Raw genomic sequence first — 26,111 nt, forward strand, 5'->3', positions numbered from 1 at the left:
GGGCAGGTTGGGTGTAGTGCAGTATGGCTCAATTCATGTTTCAAAATTCTGAGTCAGTAAAATGGCACCAAACAGATGCCTTCCTGTTGGAGCCGACCTCAATGGGTGAGTCACAGTCGTTACATTGAGATAGCCTGGTATCTGAAGAGCAGGCAGGAGACTGTGACAATCACACACTTTGCTAGTCACCTGTTAAATATTCGTCAGGCCCGAATGCAGAGCTCATAAATTAGAAAGTAGAGTTCAGAGTCCTCCTTCCTCTGCTATTGAGGATTTTTCAAAATTAGCAACTGAGAAGACCACAGTGTACACTTAAACTGACTGTTGAGGGCCATGTACGTGTCTGGGTCATTTACAAGTTAAAGTTTTAAATTGGATTATTTATTCATTTACTCAATTCATTTATTTACTGACTAACTTACTGATACAGGGTCTCAATATATATCCTTGGCTGGCCTGGAACTCACTGTATAGACTGGGCTAGCCTCAGACTCACAGAGATCCATCCACCTGCCTCAGCTTCCAGAGTGCTAGAATGAAAGGCATGTGTCACTGTGCCTAATGGGATATTTATTTATTTATTTATTTATTTATTTATTTATTTATTATTATTACGGGGAGCGCACATGCAATGGCACAAGTGTGGAAATCAATAAACAACTTTATGGAGTGAGTTCTCTCCTTCCACCTTTCCATGGGTTCCAGGTATCGAATCTAAGTCATCCGGCTTGCACAGCAGTACACTGAGCCATCCGACTGGTCCCAAAGTTGGGATTCTTTTAACTAAGTTGTAATATTTACCTATAAAGTAAGAACTACAAAGACTAACCCCACTCCATAAAAAAGTTACTTAAGAACAAAGCATGGCAGCCGGGCGGTGGTAGCACACACCTTTAATCCCAGAACTCGGGAGTCAGAGGCAGGCCAATCTCTGTAGGCTAGCCTGGTCTACAGAACGATACCCAGGAAAGGCACCAAAACTACATAGAGAAACTGTCTTGAAAAACAAAACAAAACAAACAAACAAAAAAAGGAACAAAGGATGGCATGTTAAATTCCAGTATAAATCTGGACCACATCAGACTTATTAGAGAAGCGCTTCAAAACCATGACACCATGACAGCACCAAGTCCCAACCTCTGCCAGCCTGTGGCCACAGAAGCCCTGCCAAAACCTTCTTCAAGGCTATCCAGGGGCCACATCTCCAGCTCTGCTGACACAGACGAGAAATCAGGACATGTGACCAGAAGAAATAAACAAGTGGCATCCAGTGCCTTCATTTTATCTCATCCTCTTTACTTGTTTTATCCAAAGTTGAACTCATTTTATGAACAGATTTGAGCAGGGCCAAGGATCCTCAGTCTAATGCCTTCTATATAGCCCAAGGGAGAAACAAAGAATTTTGGAACATTCTGTCATGGTTAGACAGGTGGGTGAGAATGTTCTAGAATGGTCTTGGAAGTTAAGAGGAGTTACTTTTCTCATTGTTATGACAGAACACACACACACACACACACACTGTAACCTCAGAAGGATGGAAGGGTTTACTCTGACTCACAGTTGGAGAGTACAGCCCATTAGAGTGGGGAAGTCCTGCTGGCAGGAATGGAAGCGTGAGTCCGCTGGCCACTTTACAGGCAGAGAGGTGAATGCTGGTGCTCACTTCCGTTCTCCTGCCATTCAGTCTGGGACCCCAGCATATCAAGTGCAGCCATTCAAATGAGGGTAGATTATCCCACCCTAATTACCCAGTCTAGAAACTCAGACATTCCCAGAGGTTTGTCTTCTAGGTGATGATAGATCCTGTCCAGTTGACGACATTAACCAACGCAGAGAGGGTCTGGAATTAAAGAACAACCAGCCATGCTGGGCCAACCCTGTGTAGAACCCAAAACTCTCCCATTGAGCAAACGCTTGCCCTCTCAGACACCTCTACTAGCATGGAAATATCACACCACCACTGCGCCTTAAAGTTGAAATAGAATTTGAAATGACTACCTGTAGCTCTATATTGAGTAGAAGATACTAGTTTGAGATGTTGAAGTTCGATGGTCACCCCACCGTGGAATCGTAGGCCCACAGGAGGAGGTTCAAGGTCACCTGGTGTGGAGCAAGATTTCAGAGAACTTGTCGGCCAAGAGGATCTGTCAGCCAGCCACACCCAGTCCTCTGGAGTGCCCTGATGGCATTCATCAAAATAACCTCAGAGCAGGAAGCTTTTTCTAAAGTTGCTGGCCTTGAGAACAAAGCGTACACTGGCAGCATTTTTCAGGGCTCTTTGGCCTTCCTCACTACTGAAGTTTTTGTTTGGGCTGGTTGGTTTTGGTTATTGCCTGTTGTCAGGAAGGCCAAGTTTTACGTGAGGCACAAGATCCAACAGTAGAAACATTTAAACTTTTGTGGAGTGAGGAAGCTTTTGAAGGATTTTTCTGGTTCATCTAAAGACATTAGTTTGGCTGAGTACATAGACGCCTACTTTTCCCATCCAGGCATTGCATGTGACATTTATCTGTCATCAGGTTCCACATAAGAAAAAAAGTGGGTCATGGTGGCCCTCCCTGAGATGCCTGTTCCCATACTTGAGTAAGTCTTCTGTTGCCGGCTAATCTGTATTTCTAAGCAAACACCTAGGAAACAGATTTCAATAAGTCACTAAAGATGCTCACATGATGAGTTTACTTTTTACTAGAGGGTAATAAATCACTTCCTTTTAACAAAGTAAAATATATGCTATTTGGTTAGAATAATACGAAAGTAACACATAATTATACCTTTTTGCTGGAGCCAATAAGATTTTAGACAAGACAGAGAATGGGAAACTGAGGAGATGATTCAAGAGGTTAAGAATACTTGTTGCTCTTGCAGAGAACCTGAGTTCACTTTCCAGCACTACCTGTAACTCCTACTCCAAGGACTCACTTTCTTCTGGCCTCCAGGCACCACACACACACACACACACACACACACACACACACACACCAAATAAATAAATACATAAACAAACAAATAAATACGTAAACATTTTTAAGAATGAAAATGGTAATTAGCCGGGCGTTGGTGGCGCACGCCTTTAATCCCAGCACTCGGGAGGCAGAGCCAGGTGGATCTCTGTGAGTTCGAGGCCAGCCTGGGCTACCAAGTGAGTTCCAGGAAAGGCACAAAGCTACACAGAGAAACCCTGTCTCAAAAAAAAAAAAAGAAAATGGTAATTAGTCCATGCAGCCATCAAAGAGAAAGTAGATAATTGGCTGAGGCTGTTGTATTAGTTACTTTTCTATGCAAAGACATCAAGACCAAGGAACTTAGAGAAGAAAATTCACCTGGGAATTTTCTCATAGGCTAGAATCCATGATGGCAGAGTGGAGGCAGGTGTCGGGCGATTATAGATAGCAACAGCTCATAGCTTATATCTCAAACCTCAGAGAGCTAACTCAAATTGGCATGTGCCTTTTGAAACCCCAAAGCCTGTCCCCCAGCAACATACTTCCCCCACCAAGGCCACGCCTCCTAATCTACCCAAACAGCCACCAACCAGGGACCAAGTGCTCGAATGCAGCAGACATCTCCCGCAAACCCCCATAGCTTCCTACCTGCCCAGAGGCTCACCTTAGAGCTGCATGTCAGCCTGAATTTCTTTTAGATGGGGCAGGAAGGCAAAAAGAGGATTAAGTGCCCCCACAAAGAGCAGATGCCCCAGGGAGCCTTGATGGGAATAAGAAGAGCACGCATTTTCAGAGAAAGCCTTGACTCCCACTTTGTGTGGATTCCGTGGATCTGTGTTTGCTAAGACACACGGGGAAAGGCAAACATGGCTGCAGAAATTCAAGCTGAAGACGCGCTACAGTTAACTCACACATAAATGGAAAGTGGAGAAGTAAAGCCGATCGATGCAAACTATTTCCAGTTTAGAGTTGGAAGGATTCAAAGCAGAAGAGTTCAATGTTAGCAGAAGCAAAGGTGAATCTTCTGGGTTAAGAAAGACTCAAATAAGTTTGGCTAGCCAGTGCAAACAGAATGAACATGTTTAATCAGCCTTAGAAAATGGTGGACAGTTAGCCAGATGACCAAGATTCTTGAGATGATGAATGGAAAAGCTAGAGTTGAAAGCAAAGTATACAGTTGGTGGTTAAAGGTGGTAAATCCTCAGGACATCTCTCACCTGGGGCAAGAGGAGGGACGGCTGAAGATATAATCCCAGGTAACACGTGACCTCACTGTGTAGCAGTGAGTCTGTCCGGAAGTCAGTGTGACTCCCGGGTTTGGCGGTTTGAGATGCCAGTCGATGGTGGGGATACAGTGAGGAAGGACAGAGCCACATGGCTGTCATAGGTGGTCTGACTGGAGCACACTTTTGCGGATGGGAACAATGCTGATGGATGGGCTTCCTAACAGCAGGTGTCAGGCTGAGCCACTCTGAGCGAATGAAAACGAGATCACTTCCGTGGAGAAACGAAGGACTGGCGAAGGACTGGCCGTTAAAGGTCTGTGCCAGCATAAGCTCCTCTAGCTGTGTGGCCAGCGCAGAGAGAGAAGCTAGAACCGTAACAATGGGTGACCAGAGTTGGAGAGAATGTGAGGGACGAACAGCAGAGGGCTGAGGAAACAAGTCTCCCTGGCTGTCATTGGTGACATCGTGGGGACAGCTGGCAGTGGCCAGCAGGTCTCCAGTGATAAAAATGTTTTCATTCTGTACTGTCTGAACAGTAAGTAGCTACTGTGGCTATTGTGACCACCAAGCAACTAAATCTCTGACTCCGAATGTTTTCATCTTTATGTAAATGTGAGAGACAGCGCTAGTCTAGATAAAGCTCAGGAGAAAATATGAGATCCGAAGAAGACCGACAGACTGCAAAGGAACTAACTGTACCAAAATTCAGAAGTACGAAGGGGTTAGGGAGCAGGTTGAGACTAAGCCTGGCTGTACTTAAAACAGTTCTGTGTTGTGGTGGCATCCAGATGGTAACAGTGCCTGTGAGTGAAGGGAGCTGAAGGTGAACTAGAGGTCAGATTGCAGGGGGCAGTATGTGTGAGTGCATGTGCAGCCGGGGGATGATGGGGGTTCCCCAGGAGACTCATCGCTTACCCCCGGCCCTGAAGAAAGGTAACCAGGCTCCAGAAGGCATGAGATAAAAGCCACTGGGTGAGGAGATAACAGTCAGAAGGTCTGAGGCTTCAGGAAGCGAATAATTTTGTTTGTAATTTTTGTTTATTTATTTATTGTGCATGTGAGTGTAGAGGACAACTTTTGGGAGTTAGCTCTCACCTCGCTGAGGCGGTTTCTCTTACTGTTTCTACCGTGACAGACTGGCACCCAGCTTCTGGTGATCCTCCTGCCTCCGTAGGGTGCTGGCCTTACAGATGTGCACCACTGCAGACTTGGCCATCAGGTCTGCACAGCTCATGCCTTTACCCCGAGCCACATTCCCAGACCTGTTTTGTTCATTAAAATACTGGTTATTCTCAGGACCAGCAAGATGGTCCAGCAGGTAAAGGCACTTGCTGCCAAGCCTGAGGACTGAGATCAATCCCCAGAACCTACATGGTGGAAAGACAGAGCCTCTTGGGTTGTTCTCTGATCTCAACATACACCCTGTGACACATGCATGCCTTCCCATATATACATATATGTATATAAACACATACATATGTACACACACTATATATGTACACGTGTGTGTATATGGTGTGTATATATGTCCTATATAGTGTATACATGCATTGTGTGCGTGTGTGCATGCATGCATTCTCTGAAGGAGACTTTGTAGACCAAGGAAAAGGTAGATTTGGCCCTCTGAATCTGGTTTTTGGCAGGCAAGGGAGAACACTGTAACTTTCCCAGAGGATGACAATGATAGTTAATTTTAATGTCTATAATTTTATTTTACAGGTCTGCTTGGACTTTGGAAATGGACTTCACTTAGAGGTGAGGAACTAAGGGGAATTAATCCCATTTTGGGGACCCAGGGCCTTAGTTTTCTGGCAAACAGATTGGCTATGCTTTACTAGATTGGAAATCTACACTGCCTTAGACCTGGACCTTCTCATTCAAACAAGCACAAAAGAACCCACATCAAAGAATGCTCAGTTCCGCATTTTATTTTTTTTAAAAAAGGCCTTGCCAGGCATAGAAGAGCACACTTCTTTGGTCCTAGTACTCAGGAGGCAGGTGGGTCTCTGTTGGTGACCAGCCTGGTCTACAAAGTGAGATGAAAGCCCTTTACCCATGGCTGTGAACTGTGTGGCCATGGAGATCATGGGAGGTTTTCCTTGAGACATTAATAAGGAATGAGTAAAGATTAGGATTTCTGCAGTTTTATGTTGTAAGTTTTAATGTTCTCATCTGTTTCTTAGAGAGACAGAGAGAAAGTGAGCATGAAGTTGTGTGAGAAGGATATGGGAGGAGGGGAGGGAAACATGATCGAAATATAATTGCGTGAGAATTTTTTATTGGAAAATGTTTTAAGTCATAATTCACATTTTATTAAGAAAAATTTCTAAGTAGAAATAAAGAAAAATGAGAGGCAGTGTAAACATTTTAAAATAAAACACATGATTATTTAGAGCAACAAAATGGGTAGAATGAAGAGATGAACCTGATGCAGAATTATTCTGTACTAAGTCAACTACACTGAAATTTTCCTTGGATAAAAAATTTCTACAGGCCAACAAGATGGCCCAGCAGGTAAACTCACCTGCTGTCAAGCCTGAGGACCTGAGTTCGATCCCCAAGAACATGGAGGAAGGAGAGAACTGACACCTGCAAGTTGTCCTCTGACCTCCATGAGTCACACATACACACACACACACACACACACACAAACACACACACACACTAAATAAATAAGTAAATGTTTAAAACTATATAAAATCTCCCTATAAAACCTAACTGAAAATATGTAAAATAATTTTCCCATGGCGAGTTTTAAAACACAAGAAAAGGGCAAACTTAATGACTTACCAGTTGGTAGGGGTGGGAAGCAAGAGCTAAACCCAGAGCCTAGCCTAGCCTCAAACTTAGAATCCCGCCTCTACTTCTCAAGTGCTGGATTACAACATGTCTGACCTTGCCTGCTGGGGTCAGATTTCTATCAACCATTTCTGAAGAGAAAGTCCTAAAACACAAAGTCACGTATTTTCAACCCAAAAGTCATCACAGAAAGTGGAACTCAGTTGTCAGCCAGAAAGAAAGGAAGCCCTTGGCACACTCTGGCTTCCGATCATAAGGGGCCAGCTCATTTGTTGGTCTTTTGTGGAGCTTGCTTTGGAAACCTTTTCTTACTATGGAAAACAAACCCTGCCACTTTACCAGCTGGGAGGCCCTCTTTCCTGTGCCTACAGAGTTTGCCAGAATTTCCTCTATGAAAATGAAGCTTGTTAAAAAATACAAAACGTATCTTAAGTTTTGCACTATTTTGTTTTTTAATCGATTAGGATTACTTTAACTAATACACTAAACTATGCACTGTTTTTAAGTTTAGTGAATTGCAGAATGTCCATGGGGATGTAGTAATTGAAGGTAACCTCGTTAACAGGTTTTCAGCACAAGAAGAGGAGACAAACTGCTCCCTAAGCACACACACTTGGTGCGCCAAAAGCGGGCCTGGATCACTGCCCCTGTGGCTCTGCGGGAGGGAGAGGACCTTTCCAGAAAGAACCCAATTGCCAAGGTACCAGCTACAGAGCAATATGGTGTGTGTATGTGGTGGTGGTGGTGGTGGTGGTGGTGGTGGTGGTGGTGGTGGTGGTGGTGGTGTGTGTGTGGTGTGTGTGTGTGTGTGTGTGTGGTGTGTGTGTGTGTGGTGTGTGTGTGTGGTGTGTGTGTGTGTGTGTGGTGTGTGGTGGTGTGTATGTGTGTGGTGGTGTGTGTGGTGGTGGTGTGTGTGTGTGTGTGTGTGGTGGTGGTGGTGTGTGTGGGTGGGTGGGTGGTGGTGTGTGTGTGTGTGTGTGTGTGTGTGTGTGGTGTGGTGTGTGGTGGTGTGTGTGTGTGTGTGGTGGTGTGTGTGTGTATGTGTGGTGGTGTGTGTGTGTGGTGGTGGTAGTGGTGGTGGTGGTGTGTGTGTGTGGAGGGGGGGAGTTAAGGCTGTGGTGTATGAAAATTACTCTGTCCACTTTCTGATATAAGGAAAATTAGGTACTGTACTTATCAGGTGTGTTTAAAAGTGACCTGCTGTGAGATGTTCTGTATGGCAAATGTGTTGCTAATTAGTCAATAAATAAAACGCTGATTGGCCATTGGCCAGGCAGGAAGTGTAGGCGGGACAAGGAGGAGAATAAAGCTGGGAAGTGGAAGGCTGAGTCAGAGAGACACTGCCAGCCGCCACGATGACAAACAGCATGTGAAGACACTGGTAAGCCACGAGCCACGTGGCAAGGTATAGATTTATAGAAATGGATTAATTTAAGCTGTAAGAACAGTTAGCAAGAAGCCTGCCACGGCCATACAGTTTGTAAGCAATATAAGTCTCTGTGTTTACTTGGTTGGGTCTGAGCAGCTGTGGGACTGGCAGGTGAGAGAGATTTGTCCTGACTGTGGGCCAGGCAGGAAAACTCTAGCTACAGTGACCAGAACTTGCCTTGCAGACATCAAGAACACTTCAATACATGATTTGAGGCTTTGATTCAGCCACAACCCAGGGAATCTGGCGTTGGGTCAGCCTTAGTCCATACACAACCTCACAATATTCATAAAAGGATAATATCTCATGAAAAACAGCAGCTGCCAGGAGCTGAGGTCCGAGAGGAAGAGTGGCCGTGACCGTGTCCTTCTCGGCTTGGGACAGCCCTGCATGCCTGTCTTCTGCAGTCAGTGACCGACAGCTGTCCTTTCCCGCAAAAGGAACCCAATTTTCAGACAAAGTTCGTGGCAGTCCCAGCATGGGGTACTCTAATCCCAAAGTTAAGTTAGCTGTACGAACCTGAGTACACAACCCCTCTGGTTAGTCTCCTTAAAGCTGTTCTTATTCTGCCCATCTCTGTGACTAGCACTGTAACTCTATTTCCTTTTTTTTCCCCCACTGTTTTTATTTATTATGTTACATCGGTGTGTGGGGAAGCTCCACAGCCATGTAAGGTCAGAGGACGACTTCGGAGAGTCTGTTCTCCCTCTGCCGTGTGTTCCAGGGACTGAACGCAGGTCATTAGACTTGATAGCATGCGCCTTTACCCACCAAGCCATCTTGCTGAACCTCCTCTGTATTTTAATAGTTTTCCACATACTTGCAGTGTTTGTTATTTCACTCCCTGCTACCCTCTGGCTCCCCTTCCCTTCGCTTTCCTCCTACATTGTCCCCAGTGACTATACCATTAGAAGATGACACCATCTTTTCCAGCAACCACGAACAGTCCTGCCTCCTCAGGAAGGGTGGGACTCACGGGACCCCGCTCCTAGCCGCGATGGAAAGTTAGAGGCCCCCTACCTAGGTTGCAGGTTGGAAATCTAGCTGTTACTATCAGTTTTGCCCCCACATTGCGACACAAACTTTTCTTCAGTCCCACTGCTGAAGTCCCTGTCACCTCCACCTCCCACCTGGTCTCCCTGATTTCACTCTTGCCAAAGCCTCACCCACCTGACACCCATTCTATGGAGTTAGCAAGAGCAAACTTCTGAAGACAAACCAAAGCATGTCCACCCTATTACTGAGGCCCTGAAATCAGCTAAGGGAAGGGCAGAGAGGAAGAATGTCCCCCACACGGTCTGTGGGAGCTCATGTTGGCCTTGGCCTCTCTCCGTCCTGGATGTCTACCCCTTGCTTCACTGCATCTACTGAACTGGCCACAGGTCACTCCAGCCTTCCACCCTTGGCCCTTGCTGGTGTCTCTTCCTGGAGTCTGTTCCCCACAGGGATTTTTGGTACATGACTTCATCACATCCCTGTTGAAATGTCTCTCTGTCCTCTGATCCTGTCTGAGTCTGGCTTACAGCATGTTTGTGCTAGACGTTGGTCAGGTACTGCTTGCTTGTTACCTGCATCATTAGCATAGAAGCTCAGTGTGAGCCTCAGTCCTTAGGGCTGTCAGCCCTGCCTGTGCCCTGCCTGCACAGTGAGTGTTCCATAAACATCAGCGTAAATGTATCCACGCTTGATCTTCAACTTTTTTTATATGAAAGGGCTTCTAAAAGAGAAGTTCAGTTATAGACTCAAAGACAATAGTTTCCTTTTTCTAGCATCCTGCTGTATTTATTATTTACTTTTTTAAACACGACCATTGTTTTTGACTTTTAATTTTATTGTGTACGTGTGTTTTCACATACACAGTCTGTGTCGGATCCCCTGAAACTGGAGCTACAGACAGTTGTGAGCTCCCACGTGGGTGCTGGGAACCCAACCCAGGTCCTCTGCAAGAGCAGCCAGAGTGCTGTTTACTGTTGAGCCATCTCTCCAGCCCCACCGCACTGTTTTATAAAAGCCTGCTAAAATCTAGACTTTCACTGGCTTTCACTGGCCTCACAAAGTGGCATGTGTACAACAAGCAACTGAGTGTTTTGTTTGGACTTTGCTTGGTTTTGGTTTTGTTTCTGGTTTTTGTATCTCAGTCATTCATACTGTCTGTCAATAGGTTTCCATAAAACTGACTCTTGAGTCTAACTGGTATTCTCTGTTCTTATTCATTTTAATTATACAAGTTGTTAAAAGGAAAATTTTCACAAAAACTGAAGGGCTGGTTTCACATGCTGCTCTTGCCAAGGGCCTGAGTTTGGTTCCCAGCACCTCATGAGGCTCACAACCACCCGTAACTACAGCTCCAGGAGATGTGGCGCCTCCCTCTGGCCTCTGCAGGCCTCTACCGTCACATGCACAAACTCTTCCACCCCATCTCACTACATACATATACATAATTAAAAATAAAATACATCTTTTAAAATACTTTACACAGAAGGCAAAATACCTCAGGAAATTATCCACACTTTCCAAACTCCCCACCTAAAATCAATACTCACGACAGGCCCACTCCAGCGGATGTTGGAAAACTGTGGGAAGAATGTGTCATTAATCCTAAGGTTTCAGTACAGAGAGCTGGTCGGGCAGGTAGAGATTTATGTCTTCAGTGATACGTGACGACAAACCACAGAAACCGAGAAGCCTGGGGGAGGGACACAGGGAAACACAACTGATGAAAACGTAGGTAGGAACAGGATCGCTTATGGAGAAAACAGAGGACAACTCCAGGGCACCCAGCAGCTTAGAAACAGTATTGATTTGCCAAAGTATTTATTCCAAGCAGAAACAGTGCTTAAGTGTATTCACCCCTGTCTGCGAAGATGCTCTGTTCATACCTTTCAGGCAACTGGATGGATTTATGAAAGTAGTTTTTGATTCTGGAGTTCTTACTGTATGTACCAAATTTAAAATATCCTCCCCCTGAGTTGGGCATGGTGGCACATGTCTATAATCCCAGCTCTTGGGAGATAAATGTAGGAGGATTGGGAGTTCAAGGTCATCTTCAGCTACATATCAAGTTGGAGGCTAGCCTGGACGATCTCATTAAACCTACTTCCAGTGAGTGTAGCTCAGTAAGAGCTCTCTGCAAGAATGCATAAGTCACTGGTTTCTACCCTAGTACACCAAAGAAAAAAGAAAAAAATCTACTGCCCCTCCAAGATGTACCCCAACTGTATCTCAATTCCACAATAGTCACAAAAGGTGAGCACTGTCCTACTCTCCATTTCACAGAGAGAACTGAACCGAGGGAGGCCGAGCAAATGACCAGTGTCACTACATGTCCCGGGCCACCTGCCTCCTATCTATCTATACCATGACACCTTCAAAAGGACATTGTCATTAAACTATTTTATAAATTATAAAGGTTTTAACTTGAGACATTCCTCTTTTCTTTTTATGTTAGATACATTCTGACCTTGCGGAAGAACAGGGAATAAAAATCACCTATAAATACACTGGGAAGGGAATTACACAGCCACCCTTTGGTATATTTGTCTTTGATAAAAACACAGGAGACCTGAACATTACCAGCATTCTTGACCGGGAAGAAACACCGTATTTTCTGGTAAGAAGGAACCATTTTACCTTTATTTGTAGTTCTTCTTTGATTACAGTTATGACTTGTTTTTGTGTTTATGCTATAGCAATTGATTTTAGTTTAGTTTAAAATCTGTTATTGTTCCTGTCACAATTCAGCTGACTGGCTATGCACTGGACTCTAGAGGAAACAACCTGGAGAAACCCTTAGAACTACGCATTAAAGTTCTCGACATCAACGACAACGAGCCAGTGTTCACGCAGGATGTCTTTGTTGGGTCTGTTGAAGAATTGAGTGCTGCACGTAAGAACGTATTGCTTTTTTAATTCTATGTGTTTGCGTCTGTGTGCTTGTCTGTGTGGGCACCACGTGGGCAGGTGTCTGTGGAGGCCAGGAGAGGGTGGGTGCCAGATGCCCTGGAACTGGAGTCACAGACAGTTGTAAACTACCTGGTGTGGATGCTAGGAACTGAACCTGAGTTCTCTCCAAGAGCAGCCATTGCTGTTAACCGCTAAGCCATCTCTCCAGACCTAGACCCAAATATATTTCCTTTTTATTGCTGGGGGTAGGGGGTGGGAGTGGGGGGGGTATATACAACCAAGATCATTTATCCTCCATATATAAAAACACAAAATTCTATCTTTTAATAAAACTTGAGTATTACTCATAGGAAGAATGATAATAAACCCCTCACTCCAGGCTCAGACCTCTTTTATTACTGTAAATTTAAAGGACCGTAAGAATCTTGGTCTTTCAGAAAAGATGATAGATTAGATTGACACAACAGGTAAGGTCTCCATAGCAACTGTTCAAGCCTGCCCTGTAAGGGGAAGTTGGCTGCAGACACTGTGTAAAATGGGCAGGATTGTGTTCTAGTAAAATTTTATGAGCAAAAACAAGCAGCCGCCTGACTTTGGGCTACTGTGGGGTGTCTGTCGTTGGTCTGTGATTTGTATTATTTTCACTATAAGGTCTGCTGATGACATTGTTCAATGCAATGCTCTCCCTGAGACCCAAAGGAGAAATTTCTCTTTAATCATAATAAAAAGAATAGTTGTACTAATCCTGATTTATTTGCATCTAAATAAGCATCCAGGGTCACGGGTAGTTCTCAGTCTTGGCTATTAGATTAAGTGTGTGGCCCTAATGCAGCAATTTTTCAAAACTTTCCTAACATTCTGTGTGTAGACATACATGCCTGTGCACAAGTTCCATGGCACATGCCTGTGAGGGTCAGTTCTCTCCTTCCATCATGTGACCCCAAGGATCGATCTCAGTTCGTCAGGCTTGGCAACAAATGCCTTCAGCCCTGAGACGTCTCTCTGTCCCCATCCAATTAAATTTTCAATAGTGATATAGTGTAATTCTGATAAGAACCCAGATCCTTGTAGGGAAAGGCTGAAAGAATTTGCAAGTACCTTTACCTCAACACCTTTATTCCTAATGCCAGATACACTTGTGATGAAAATCGTCGCCACAGATGCAGATGAGCCCAATACCCTGAATTCTAAAATCTCCTACAGAATTGTCTCCCAGGAGCCTGCAAATAGTCCCATGTTCTACCTAAATAAAGACACGGGGGAGATTTATACAACCAGTTTTACTTTGGACAGAGAGGTAAGTTAATGTTATCTACCACCTTCTTTTTTTTTTTTTTACACTCTCTCTTTTTTAGTTTCTCCACTCTTTTTAGTTTTCTAATTTTAATTTTTTCTGCATGCCTCACTCATGGAGTAACTCTAAGAATTATCATGTAGGGATGTGCTGCCCAATACGGTAGTTAGTAGCCACATGTTGAGCTTTTGGAATGTGACCAGTCCAAATTGAGGTGTGTTGTATTCATACTAAAATGGGTAAAATAAGCACCAGATTGGGAAAACTTATCATGAAGGCCATAAATTTTTACCATGTGACTCAGACATTGAGCACAGCTGCACTCCCAGCCCTTAGAAGAAGGAGGCAGAAAAGCTCCACAAGTTCAAAGCCAGCCTGATCTACATAGGGAACTCCAGGCTATCCTGAGCCACATTGTGAAACTCAGTTTCACAAACAATGCCTGGTAGGATAGCACAGACCTTTAATCCCAGCCCTCAGGAGGATCTCGGTGAGTTTGAGACCAGCCTAGTTTCCATAAGAGAATTCCAAGCTAGCCAGGGCTGCAAAAGCTCATAATGGAGGAAATTCTTGCTTTGAATTTCAAAAGAAATTTTTCGAATTTGAGTAGTTTCCTGGAAAGATTATTCTCTCAAGTGTTTTTCTTTTTTTATTTCTAGTTCAAAAAAAGTTTTAGCTTTATGTATGTGAGTGTCTTGCTTGCATGTGTATGTCTATGCACCCCATGTGTGCCTGGTGCCTGTGGAGTTCAGAAGAGGGCATCAGATCCCTGGAACAGGAGTTATGAGACAGCTGAGAGCCAGTACGTGGATGCTAGGAACCAAATCTGGGTCCTCTGAGAAAGCTTCCAGTACTCTTAACCACTGAGCCATCTCTCCAATCCCTAATTCTAATCTTTTAATCAAAGAGGAGATAGATAATCTTTAAGTGCCACATGCACAAAGATTTTAGTAACATAGGAAAGTGTTAGCAGTCCCAAGGACACTGCAATGTTCCCAGATGTAAATCTTAGGCACTGTGTCGTGTTTGAGAATCAACTACTCAAATGGGAAGGACCTTGGCCAGCATTCCTATTGAGATCTCTGAAATCAGAGAGCGTGACCAGTGAATGACTCCTAACTTCTGCTGACGCACTGTCACATGAAACTGGAGTGAGGGAGTGTTCCTCCAAGTACACTGCTATCCCTGTAGTGTGGACATCGAGCTGATAATCACGGCTGTCACTTATCGGGCAGTTACCAGGTTACCTTGTGTAATCCACACTGAAACCCTGAGGCCAATCCAGCACTTACTCCCATCTTACACATAAGGAAACTGAGGCTCCAAAGGAGTGAGAGTGTTTCCAGCCAAGCAGGCAGCTAGCTTCAGAGACGCAGCTCTCCTCCATCCACTGAGTGGTTCTGTCCCGCACGGGACCCTCCCACACTGAAATGGCAGCTGAGCCCCTTAAACCCCAGACACGCTGGCTAGAGCCATAGACGGAACACCACTTATAAGAAAAGGGTTCACTTTATTGTTTTGCTTTGTGCTGTGCAGTGGTTTTTATGTTTTCTCGTGTAGCTGAGGTTGACCAGGAGCTTCTGGTCCTCCTGCTTTCACCTCCAGAAAAGGGTACACTATTTGTTGTTTGGCTTTGGTTTGGGATTTTCTTTAGGTACTTTGGAGTGACTTTTGACATCTCAGGGCATCTGTTGGACAGGTTTCCTAGGAGTCCTCCCTGCAGGAGTTTGGACCAAGCCTTTCAAGTTTTACCTCCCCTGGCCAAGTCTTCCTGACTTAGCATTTAACTTGGGACGAAAAAAGTACAGGAGCAAAACAAAGTGCCCACTTCAGTCCCACGCCACTTCCAGGGCAGAACAGTCTACCTTTGTTTGGAAAAACCATCTCCTAAGACTGTTCCCAGTGACACAGTTAAGGATTATCAAAAACTCCTCTAGGGTGTTTTGCCCTTCTGTAAAAGCTCTGATTGCATGTAAACAACACCTCCACACCAACAATAGCAGGCCACAGAGATTACTTGTGAATGAAACAGGCCGTCATCCATTTCCTAAGGGTGGAGTGAACCAAACCCAGAAAGGCAGCTTCTGGAGATACTAATTTCCACCTCAGATGGATCGTCTTCATTTTTTTTTTCTGCAGGAATACAGCAGCTATTCCTTGACGGTAGAAGCAAGAGATGCTGATGGGCAGATAACTGATAAACCGGTACAGCAAGCTCAAGTTCAGATTCGGATCTTGGATGTCAATGACAATATACCTGTGGTGGAAAATAAAATGGTAACTTGTTTTTAGAGTAGGTTTACTATTTCTTGAGTCCCAACTGAAAATGTTTTATTGCATTACTAAAAACTGTGTGTTTATGCTTTGCAGTATGAAGGGGTGGTGGAGGAAAACCAAGTCAACGTAGAAGTCATGCGTATCAAGGTCACCGATGCAGATGAAGTAGGCTCCGATAACTGGTTAGCAAATTTCACGTTTGCATCAGGAAATGAAGGAGGTTATTTCTACATTGAGACTGACACACAGACTAATGAAGGGATTGTGACCCTTGTCAAGGTAAGTTGTGAGTGTTCGCCACCAGGGCAGGACTGTGGCTATCGGAGAGACTAACATATTGTGAGCCTCATACTCTCACAACTGCTTTACGAGAACATCAACTGGTACCAGCCTCGCTCAGAATCAGGGACATTCTTCCTGGCCCAAGTTATATGTCACGCTGCAGTTCAGAAGCAGATCAGGAACTCAGGTCACAGCCACACGGCCTCCCATGGCACACTTCCAGGAAGCTTACTACCCAGTGTGAGCTTGATGGGCCAGGGCTCCGTAACTTGCCTTTTGAACCCAAATCTATCGTGATTTTACTTGCAAGTATTGTAAGAGCTGCACTTTGGAACATAACCTGCTTTCCAGTGCCTCCTGTGAAGGAAAAAGTGAATTAAGTAGTCTTAGCGAGCACATGAAATTCAGAGTACAGCATGTGTGAGGTGCTAGGTTTAATCCCCAGTGCCAAACAAATTAAAACTTGATGGGATGTGGTGACTGGTACCTATAATCCCAGCACTTGGAGGGAGGACTGTTGAAAGTTCAAGGCCAACCTAGACTTCACTGTAAGTTCCAGGCCAGCCTGGGTTACAAAGCAAGACCCTGTCTTAATAATAATAATAATAATAATAATAATAATAATAATAAGCCTGGGTTACAAAGCAAGACCCTGTCTTAATAATAATAATAATAACAACAACAACAACAATAATAACCAAGGTGCAGTGGTGGGGCACACCTTTAATCCTAGCACTCAGGAGGCAGAGGCAGAGGCAGGCGTATCTCTGTAAGTTCAAAGCCAGCCTGGTGTACATAGCAAATCCCAGGACAGATGTAACACACAGCAAATGCACAGGGAAAGGAGCCCAAGGTCATCCAGTCACTAGGGACGTGTCCACACCTGCAGCTACTACAGAAACACTGCTGGAGAGAAAAGCAATGAAAGAGGAGTCCAGGTGAACTCGGGAGGGGGATCTCTTTTCTTTTCCTGATGACAGTATTATTTATATGTGTGTGTGTGTGTGTGTGTGTGTGTGTGTGTGTGTGTGTATACACTCACACATATATGTCAACACAGGAAAAAGAAATGGCTGCATAAAAATTCTCAGAACAAATCAATTCTATGTAAAAACTGTAAATTGCTCAAAAGCTAGTAACAGAATGACTAAGTGAGTTAAGCATAGCTTAGTCCCAATATTTGTCTTTAAATGGAAAGTTGGAGCACACACTGTGTACACAGTGATCGCGCACACTGCGCAATGGGTGTTGTAAACAGCACAGTTGACAAAGAGCTTTTCGAAGGAAGGCTGATCTTCCTTGGACTCAGCAGCCAAGAGCTAAGATACTCATTGGCCTTCTGCTGCAAGGGGAGGGAGCAGGCTCTTATTTAAATGTACTTCCCTGGGCTTTCTCTTTACACCAGAAAAGATCATATTCCTTATCGTGTTAAGGTGCAGTGTAAATCCATCTTAGAATCCGGGCGGTGGTGGCGCACACCTCTAATCCCAGCACTCAGGAGGCAGAGGCAGGCGGATCTCTGTGAGTTTGAGGCCAGCCTGGTCTACAGAGTGAGATCCAGGACAGCCAGGGCTACACAGTAACCCTGTCTGGAAAAAGAAAAAGGAAAAAAACTAAACCTACCTTAGGAACAGAGTAGGCAATACCACTGTCTTAGTTAGGGTCCTGATGAAACACCACAACCAAAAGCTAATTGGGGACGCTTGGAGGCAGGAGCTGATGCAGAAGCCATGGAGGGGTGCTGCCTACTGTCTTGCTCAGCCTGCTTTCTTATAGAACCCAGGACCACCAGCCCAGGGATGTCCCCACTCACAGTGGGCTGAGCCCTCCCCCATCAATCGCTAATTTTAAAAAGGCCCTAGAGATTTGCCGACAGCCCAATCTTATTGAGGCACTTTCTGAATTGAGACAATAGTCTCTCAGATGACTTTAGCTTGTGTCAAGTTGACATAAACTATCCAGCCCAGCCACCATGTACTCCACATCCCCATTTATGAAAAATAAATCCATGGAACATATGTTACTGAACATTAATTTTTATTAAATGCCCATTAATTTCTCCATTGCAAAAAATCACTTTTGCTATTTTTTTAAATAGAAATATATGCTTCTGAAAATAATTATAACTGTTACAAAAACTTGCTGTATTAGACATGGTGGATCAGGCCACTTAAGGCAGCACCTAAGGAGGAGAGGCAGAAAGATAGTGACATGTTCAAGGCCAGCTTGGCTTGCAGAGTGAGTTCCAGGCCAAGGAAGAGCTATATTTTTTTTTTACCCCAAAATACTAATAATTGTAAGGGCCAGAGGTGGTAGATGACTTCAAAGAAAGTGTTTCCTTGCGCATGTGACCTCACAGAGACTGTGACAGCATATACAAGACCTGGACATGCTCAAGTCAGACAAATTCCCAGCGAGAAGGGGAAAAGGTCGGTACCAAGTCCCAACCCTCACTGAGGAGCATGTGATGGCTGCTGGAAGGAGAGTCAGTTTTCTTTAATGGTGTGACATCTCCTGTATTGACACATTCCAGGGCAGGCCTCATGCCTAAGAGTAACTGAACAGCACAGACCAGACTCCATGGGGGGGGGGGGGGGGCAGAGTTCAGTGAGAAGGAAAGTGGACGTGGATCTGGGAGATCTGAGATGGGCTTGAAACTGATCAAAATTCATTGCATAAAATTCTCAAAGAATAAAAAAAAAAACAGTAATAATGAAACCTCCTAAACATTTCACATTTGTGGATTTCCAGATCAACAGGATTTGCCGCTGGTTGCTGTGGTGTAGAGTGGACCGCTCAGTGCGGCTCTCGTGGGTGTTGTTCTTGGAGTCCAGGTGTCTCTGTGTGTGTGCTTGTGTGCTCTGGTTCCTCTGCAGTAACTGGCTTTGTCTCTCTAGGAAGTCGACTATGAGAAAATGAAGAGTCTCAACCTCAGCATCCTTGTCACTAATAAAGCAGCTTTCCACAAGTCTGTTAGGAACAAGTTCAAGGCTACGCCCATCCCCATCACTGTCAAGGTCAAGAACGTGGTTGAAGGCATTCATTTCAAGAGCAGTGTTGTCTCCGTCCGAGCTAGTGAGGCGATGGATAGATCCAGCCTCAGCCGGTCAATTGGAAAATTTCAAGTTTTTGATGAAGACACTGGACAAGCAGCTAAAGTAAAGTAAGATATGGTTATGGGTGTATTTTTAGGTTTTATTTACCTTATGTACCTGCTTTTTTAAAAGTCGGTTTTCAAAACTCATTACTACGTCTAAGCAGCTCATTCCTTCATGCCCCAGAATCAGTTTGCCAAAGGCCCGTGAAATCAGTTCTCCCCAAACTGAGCCTGTAGTTGGAGGAAGGAGGAGTTTCCATCCTTCCCACAGCCTCTGTGTGGAGGCGAAGGCTGGGCTGGTCACCTCCATGACTGTTCTACTAGAGAAGACTGAGAGCATCTCAGAAAATAACTGTGAAATTCTCTTAGTTCCCAGCACACTAGGGGGTGAGGAAATAGCCGATAAAATTAACCATACGCTAAAGATGCCAGCACACGATTATAACCCAGTACTGTGAAGGCTGAGGCGGGGGAATTCTGAGATCCTGGCTAACCTGAGCTCCACAGTGAGACCCTGTCTCAAATAGGTGAATGAAGAGAGAATCTTGCCACAAATTCTGCTTTACATACTTTTTTTTTTTAATAGTTCTACACATTCCTGGAGGTGAGGATTTAGCTTAGGGGTAGAGTGCTTATCTAGCAAATGCAAAGCACTGTGTTAGGTCCTCAGCTTGGGGGTGGTAGGGAATAGTTTCACACATTTCAATATGGGAGAAGTCATTTTATGTACAAATAAATTTTGAGAAATAATCTTTATTTAAGCCACTTTATTTAGTTCAAGGAGGTGTGAGCTTTTCTGTGTATCACTTGAATGTGTATGTGTGCATGAGCCCACAGAGATCAGAAGAGGATGCTGGATTCCCTGGACTTAGAGTTATAGGCAGTTGTGAGCCACTCTGTGGGTGCTGGGAACGGAAGCCAGGTCCTCTCCAAGATGGCTAAGCACACTTGACCACTGAGCCGTCTTCCCAGTGAACTTGGGTGTGTGTGGGTCCCAGTGGTCATTACTAAACACATTTGTTAAGAAATGAGTGGATGTTGTCACTGTGTTAGAAGGACTTCTTTGTGTCCAGTCTCTATAGTGTCAGTTTACACTGGCGCACTTTAGGATTGTCAACGTGAGTCTCTCTCTTAGCTCCAGGGTCACTCCATGGGAAGCCCCTTCTACAGAGCTGCTGTTTACGAAGTTATGTGGGTTAAGTTTAAGCTGCTCAGACACACAGCTTTGGGGATCTTCTGCTCAATGCCAAAGATGCTCTGGTGCTCATCTGCCTTATGCCTGTGTCCGTGAGTGCTGACACCCCATAAAACATCTACAAATAGGGCCAGCTGTGGCAGGAAGGCTCCCCAACTGTCTGTTTATATTTCCTGAGTCTCCATTACTGGAATCTATCAGCCATAGAGTAGATAACTTCCTCAAATCAATACTAATAAGCGCCTTCCACTAAATGTCTTTGTGACCATCTTTTATTCACCCTTCTGCAGGAGTCTACTTTTAACCTCCATGACTCTATCTCTCTGATAGGGCAACCCCTAACTGAGTCCCTAGAACAGGAAATCCTGTGTGATTTCTCTCTGCATTTGCTGAGAATCTTGTATGTTCTAATACCCATCTATTGAAAATGGCTTCCTGACAATTTTTTTTTAATTTTGCTATTTTTATCAGGGCCTGTGACTGTTATGAAAATGGTGTGTGTTCTTGGAAGAATGATAAGACATGCTTCTGTCTCAAAAGAGTCTTACTTCCTTCTTTAGCATGCAATTATAGATCCTTAGAATGGGAGTGACCTTGACCATCAACTCACGTCCGTGAGTTTTCCTAAGTTCTGGGAGGCACAGCTAAGTTAAATCATTTAATCCATTAGTAGTTGCTGCTTTTGAAGTTTTCATAAGGATGGTAAGATCTGGAGAGCTGGCTCAGCACTTAAACGCACCTGCAGCTTTTGTAGAGGACCCAGTTTGGTTCTGAGAAGCTCAGGTGGATCACAGTCACCTGCAACTCCCGCTCTGGGTGTAACTGACACCCTCTTCTGGCCTCTGAGGACACCTGCGTGCACATGCACATATCCACACACAGATAAGCACACTTAAACACTATTTAATATTAAATAAAATTTAATAAGGACAGCAATAGAATCATGTCTTTAATTTTCGTCTTAGTGTGGTATTATACTGATTATTCATTAAGTAAGTTATAGATATTTGAAATAACATGTGAGCTGCTATCCTGCCCAAATGCTGAGTTCCACAATAGATCAGTAGCAAAGCTCTTTAAATGACATCACATAACATATTTTCTTGTGACATGTGGATTAGATTACCTTATTATGTAATGCCTATGAAAATGGAAAAATGGGGCAGGCAAATCAATGCCTGCTTTAAAATTCCTGACAGGACATTCAGAAGTACTTGTGAAAATCCAAATGTGCTGCCATTTGCTTTTTACATTTTATTTTGTATAGTTTTATTTTTACAGTTTTAGGTGTTGTTTGTTAAGAGAGGGTGTCATTAGCCCAGGCTGGCCTTGAACTCACTATGCAGACAAGGATAACCTTGAACTCTTTGTCCTTCTGCCTCCACCACCCAAGTTCTGGATCATACCTCTCTCTCTAATCATTTACTAGTAACAGTAATAAAGGTCATAAAAAACACAGTTCAAATATATAAGTGGATTATTTCCAAATCGTGTACACAAATATTACTATAAATTAGCCATCCTTCTTTTGTGCTTAAATAGCTACTTACTAGAAAATATTGATTTGATTGATTGAACCAAGAGACTCACGTGTTTGGCTGTGTTTGTATGTTTATGTGTTAAACTCAATAGTACTCACTGTATATAATTCCGAAAGCTTAATACGAGCACATTCTCTGTGCCCTCTCATAGTTGGCTTTTCACAGCGATTTCCCTCACTTCAGAGAAGAAACCCAGAAATGCATTGTTTTCACTTTTAACCAACTCTATTGAACATCATCATTCCTAACAATATAGAGTATCTCAAAACGTTTAGGTGCTTCCATTTAAGGTAAGCACTGTTTTTTAAATATTGACAACATCTCAATATACTATGTATCATAAGCCTATTCCACTGCCTTGTGACATTCAAATCCAGTGTGTGAAACAAGTGTGTCAATGGGATGTAGTTATAAAGGAGGTCCAGATGTTAGTCCCAGTGTGTTCAGAATTAACAATGAATTTGGTGTTTGTTTCGTAACAGATATGCAAAAGTGGAAGATATAGACAACTGGGTCTCTGTGGATTCTGCCACTTCGGAAATTAAGCTTGTAAAGATTCCAGATTTTGAATCTAGATATGTCCAAAATGGCACCTACACTGTAAAGGTTGTGGCTATATCCAGTGGTAAGTTGGTAAACAGCTGTTTTGTGTAACTCAATGCGTTCAGATGTTATCTTCCGGCACCAGAAGCTTATGTTCTGTGTATAAAAGGCTCATCTCTTCAGTGGTTAAGCCTGCATATTCTTGCTTACTTAGTGACTTAGAACTGATTTGAGTTTGAGACCCAGCTGCTATGAGAGGTGTCCTCAGTGGTTAGCGCCCCCTCCTTACCTGATTGGCTTCTGTATTGAAACTGTGTCCATGGTCAGTGATCGACTCGGAAGTCTGAACTCTCTCCTGTTTATTTTCAAGATCATCCTCAGAAAACCATCACTGGCACGGTCATTATCACTGTTGAAGACGTCAATGACAATTGTCCCACACTGGTGGAGCCAGTACAGAGGATCTGTGATGATGCACCATATGTGAATGTCACTGCAGAGGATCTAGATGGACCCCAGAACAGTGGGCCATTCCGTTTCTCCATCATTGACAAGCCCCCTGGAACAGCAGAGGAGTGGAAAATAATACATCAGGAAAGTAAGTGAATTATTGAACTATATCAAAATCTAAATTATAAGCATAATCGACAACTAAGATTTTTATAACACAGGCTGTTTCTTCTCTCCAAGTTTACTTCCAGTTTAACTCCCAGTCTACTTTCCAGCCAGTCAGGGTGACACACACCTTCAGTCACAGTACTTGAGAGGTAGAACAAGTTGATGTCTGGGAGTTCAAGGCCAGTGAGTTCAACCCAGCCGGAGCTACACAGTGAGACCCTGTATCAAAAATAATAGTCACAATAACAATGGAGACCATATTTCTTCTCTCAAATTATACTTCCAATGTCATCTCCAATATAGTTTTCAAGGGACTTATAAAATGAGGCTCTGAACCTACAGTAGTATCTCAGTTCCTCTTACAGACCTGTGGAAAGTAGAGAAGATGGTCCAACATGCCTTAAAGGAGGCTGAGTTTGCTCCAAGTATCCCTTCAAGTACTTTTGTCTCATAAGCTGGGGAAACTGGAGCCTTCCCATGTACAGCAATCACACATTTATAAAATGCACTCACAATGATTCTGTTTAAAATCGAGTTTATTGAGCATGTCCTGTGTTCCAGGCCCTCTGTATAGATGATCTCATCTAATCTTGCTTGGTCACATTATTTCCTGATGGTGGGTGGAGAATTGTTGGCCTAACTGAGATGTAGTAACTTGGTGAACGGCACAAAACTAGGTTGTGGTGGACATGACCTGGCAAAGGGTCTCACACTCATGCTAACCCAGTGCTGGTGGACACAGTCACCATATCTTGGCCATATTCTTCTTGTTGATGTGAACTTTTGAGTGTCCTTTTGACAGTCTCAAGTGCAGAAAATTCTACCCAGGAGACTATTTAGCAAGCTGTGTTCATTTCAGAAAGGTTTACAGCACAGTTATCAGCGACCATCTTATGAGTTGTAGCTTACCTTAAAATAGTTCAGAGAAAGATTTTGGTTTTTCCCGCTACTTTTTGATTTTTTTTTTTTTTTTTTTTTTTAAATATACACCACGACCCTGGTACAGTGGTTCTTACAACTCTGGCACTTTGGAGGTAGAGGCAAGAGGACTATTTTTTGAGATTAGCCGCAACTACACATCAAGTTCCAGACTAGCCTGATCTACATAGCTAGGCCTTGTCTCAAAGAAATAATGTCAGCAAGATAACTCAGTGGGAAAAGACACTTGATACCAAGCCTGACTGCAGAGGTCTACACCCAGGACCCACCTCTAACCTCCCAATGCTGACCATGGCACTGGAACACACAGACATAGCCACACGCACAATAAATAAATAAATACAACCTCCACCCTCCTCCCTCCCTCCCTCCCTCTCCCTCTCTCTCTCTCTCTTCTCTCTCTCTCTCTCTCTCTCTCTCTCTCTCTCTCTCTCTCTCTCCCTCTCCCGTTGTTTCTATTTGCTTGTCTTTTGAGACAAGGCCTTACTCTGTGGCCTGTGCTGACCTCGAACTCTGCTATTGTCCTGTCTCGACAGCCGGGTGCTAACATCTTTTACTTTGTTTGCCTTTTTTTATATGTGTCTCACTGTATTAAAATGCTTGTTTAAATAATGTGAAATGCCATTACCAAACTTGTTAAGAAAAGAAACAAAACAGTGGTTATATAGAGAGAATTATTGTCACCAAAAAGAAGAGCAAGATAAAAACAAGATGAGCCTGTGCTGAAAACTATCAAAAACTGGGCTTGGCACGGTGCAGTTTCTGCTACACTTAAAAACTACTTTGTAGCTTCTTTTGTAATAATGGATAAGATTAATAAACATCCTTGAGTGAAAATGTTATTCATATAAATGTCATCTCCTGCATCCCTGTGTTCCCACTGACTGGACAATGTGGTGGCTGTTCCTGGAATTTAGTAGACCACACACATTAGTTAAAAATAATCATCAGGAAAGTTAGTCCAATCCTAACCTTCCGCTAGTTCAACTTGGTCTGAAGTCTGTGGACACATTTGAGGAGCACACAGAATGAGCTCCATGAGGAGCTGGGAAGGACTAAAGCGTAACCCTGGAGCTACACTCAGACCCTGCGCTCGGGTTAGTTTCCCTCCCCTCACCAGCCCCCTCTCGTTTTCATTCCCTGTGCCTCCCCTCCCACAGGGACCAGTGTGCTGCTGCAGCAGAGCGAGCGGAAGGCCAGGAGAAGTGAGATCCCCTTCCTCATTTCCGACAGCCAAGGCTTCAGCTGCCCCGAGAGGCAGGTCCTTCAGCTCACGGTGTGCGAGTGCCTGAGGGGCGGTGGCTGTGCAGAAGCCCAGTATGACAACTACGTTGGCCTGGCCCCCGCGGCAATCGCTCTCATGATTCTGGCGCTCCTGCTCTTGCTGCGTAAGTCTCCACAGCCTGTCTCGAGTGTCTTCGGCCCCGGGTGGCTTCTTAGCCCTGTAGACAGTGACTTCCTTACACTCCTGCTTTAACCTCGTGAGAACACATTGGAGGGTGAATGCTAAGATAATTGGAGAGCGTTGCATGCTCTTCCACCTTTTGACATAACTCTTATGGATATCTCGATGAGCTAGGGGGGGAGGTCCTGTCACTCAGCTGTATTCCCAGTGCCAGGAGTAGTGTTAATATCTTCAGTAAAGGCTTACCACATGCATGTGCCATGTGGCTATAAGGTTATTTTTGCCATGGTAGTGTATTCCAATCCAGCGATGCTTTGTACATTCAAGTCACTGAGGCTCCTCTGCCTCCACCCCAGGCTGCTGGGCTTGCCTCTGACCAGCACCAGCTGCAGCCAACCCTTTTCAAAGCACTTGGTGTGTCCTCACCATGACAAGCTGTGCCCAGCCAGTCCTGTCTGCCCTCCAGTCTGCCAAAGACCTGGGGTCACCTACAGCCCCAGTCTACTTGAAATTGGGCAGAGCACCACCTCCAAGACAGCCTGGGCTGTCTCCATGGAAAGAGGAGGGGCCCATTAAAGACACTTGTAGATCTCTAGTTAAACACACAGAACTCAACAAGTT

General features: G+C 44.2%; 1 protein-coding gene across 1 annotated transcript in view; it reads left to right on the forward strand.

Annotated features, from left to right (window-relative positions):
• The first annotated feature begins 5,848 nt into the window (after positions 1-5,848).
• The window catches only part of Dsg2 (desmoglein 2), a 29,278-nt gene continuing 9,015 nt past the window's right edge, over positions 5,849-26,111 (forward strand). The window contains exons 1-11 of the mRNA XM_059246702.1: positions 5,849-5,923; positions 7,533-7,667; positions 11,845-12,006; positions 12,138-12,282; positions 13,430-13,596; positions 15,733-15,870; positions 15,964-16,149; positions 19,050-19,315; positions 22,468-22,610; positions 22,899-23,126; positions 25,246-25,473. Coding sequence (XP_059102685.1) covers positions 5,849-5,923; positions 7,533-7,667; positions 11,845-12,006; positions 12,138-12,282; positions 13,430-13,596; positions 15,733-15,870; positions 15,964-16,149; positions 19,050-19,315; positions 22,468-22,610; positions 22,899-23,126; positions 25,246-25,473 — 1,873 coding nt within the window. The remainder of the gene's footprint in view (positions 5,924-7,532; positions 7,668-11,844; positions 12,007-12,137; positions 12,283-13,429; positions 13,597-15,732; positions 15,871-15,963; positions 16,150-19,049; positions 19,316-22,467; positions 22,611-22,898; positions 23,127-25,245; positions 25,474-26,111) is intronic.

The sequence above is a fragment of the Peromyscus eremicus genome, chromosome 19 (genome assembly GCF_949786415.1).
Source record: "Peromyscus eremicus chromosome 19, PerEre_H2_v1, whole genome shotgun sequence".
Lineage (NCBI taxonomy): Eukaryota > Metazoa > Chordata > Mammalia > Rodentia > Cricetidae > Peromyscus > Peromyscus eremicus.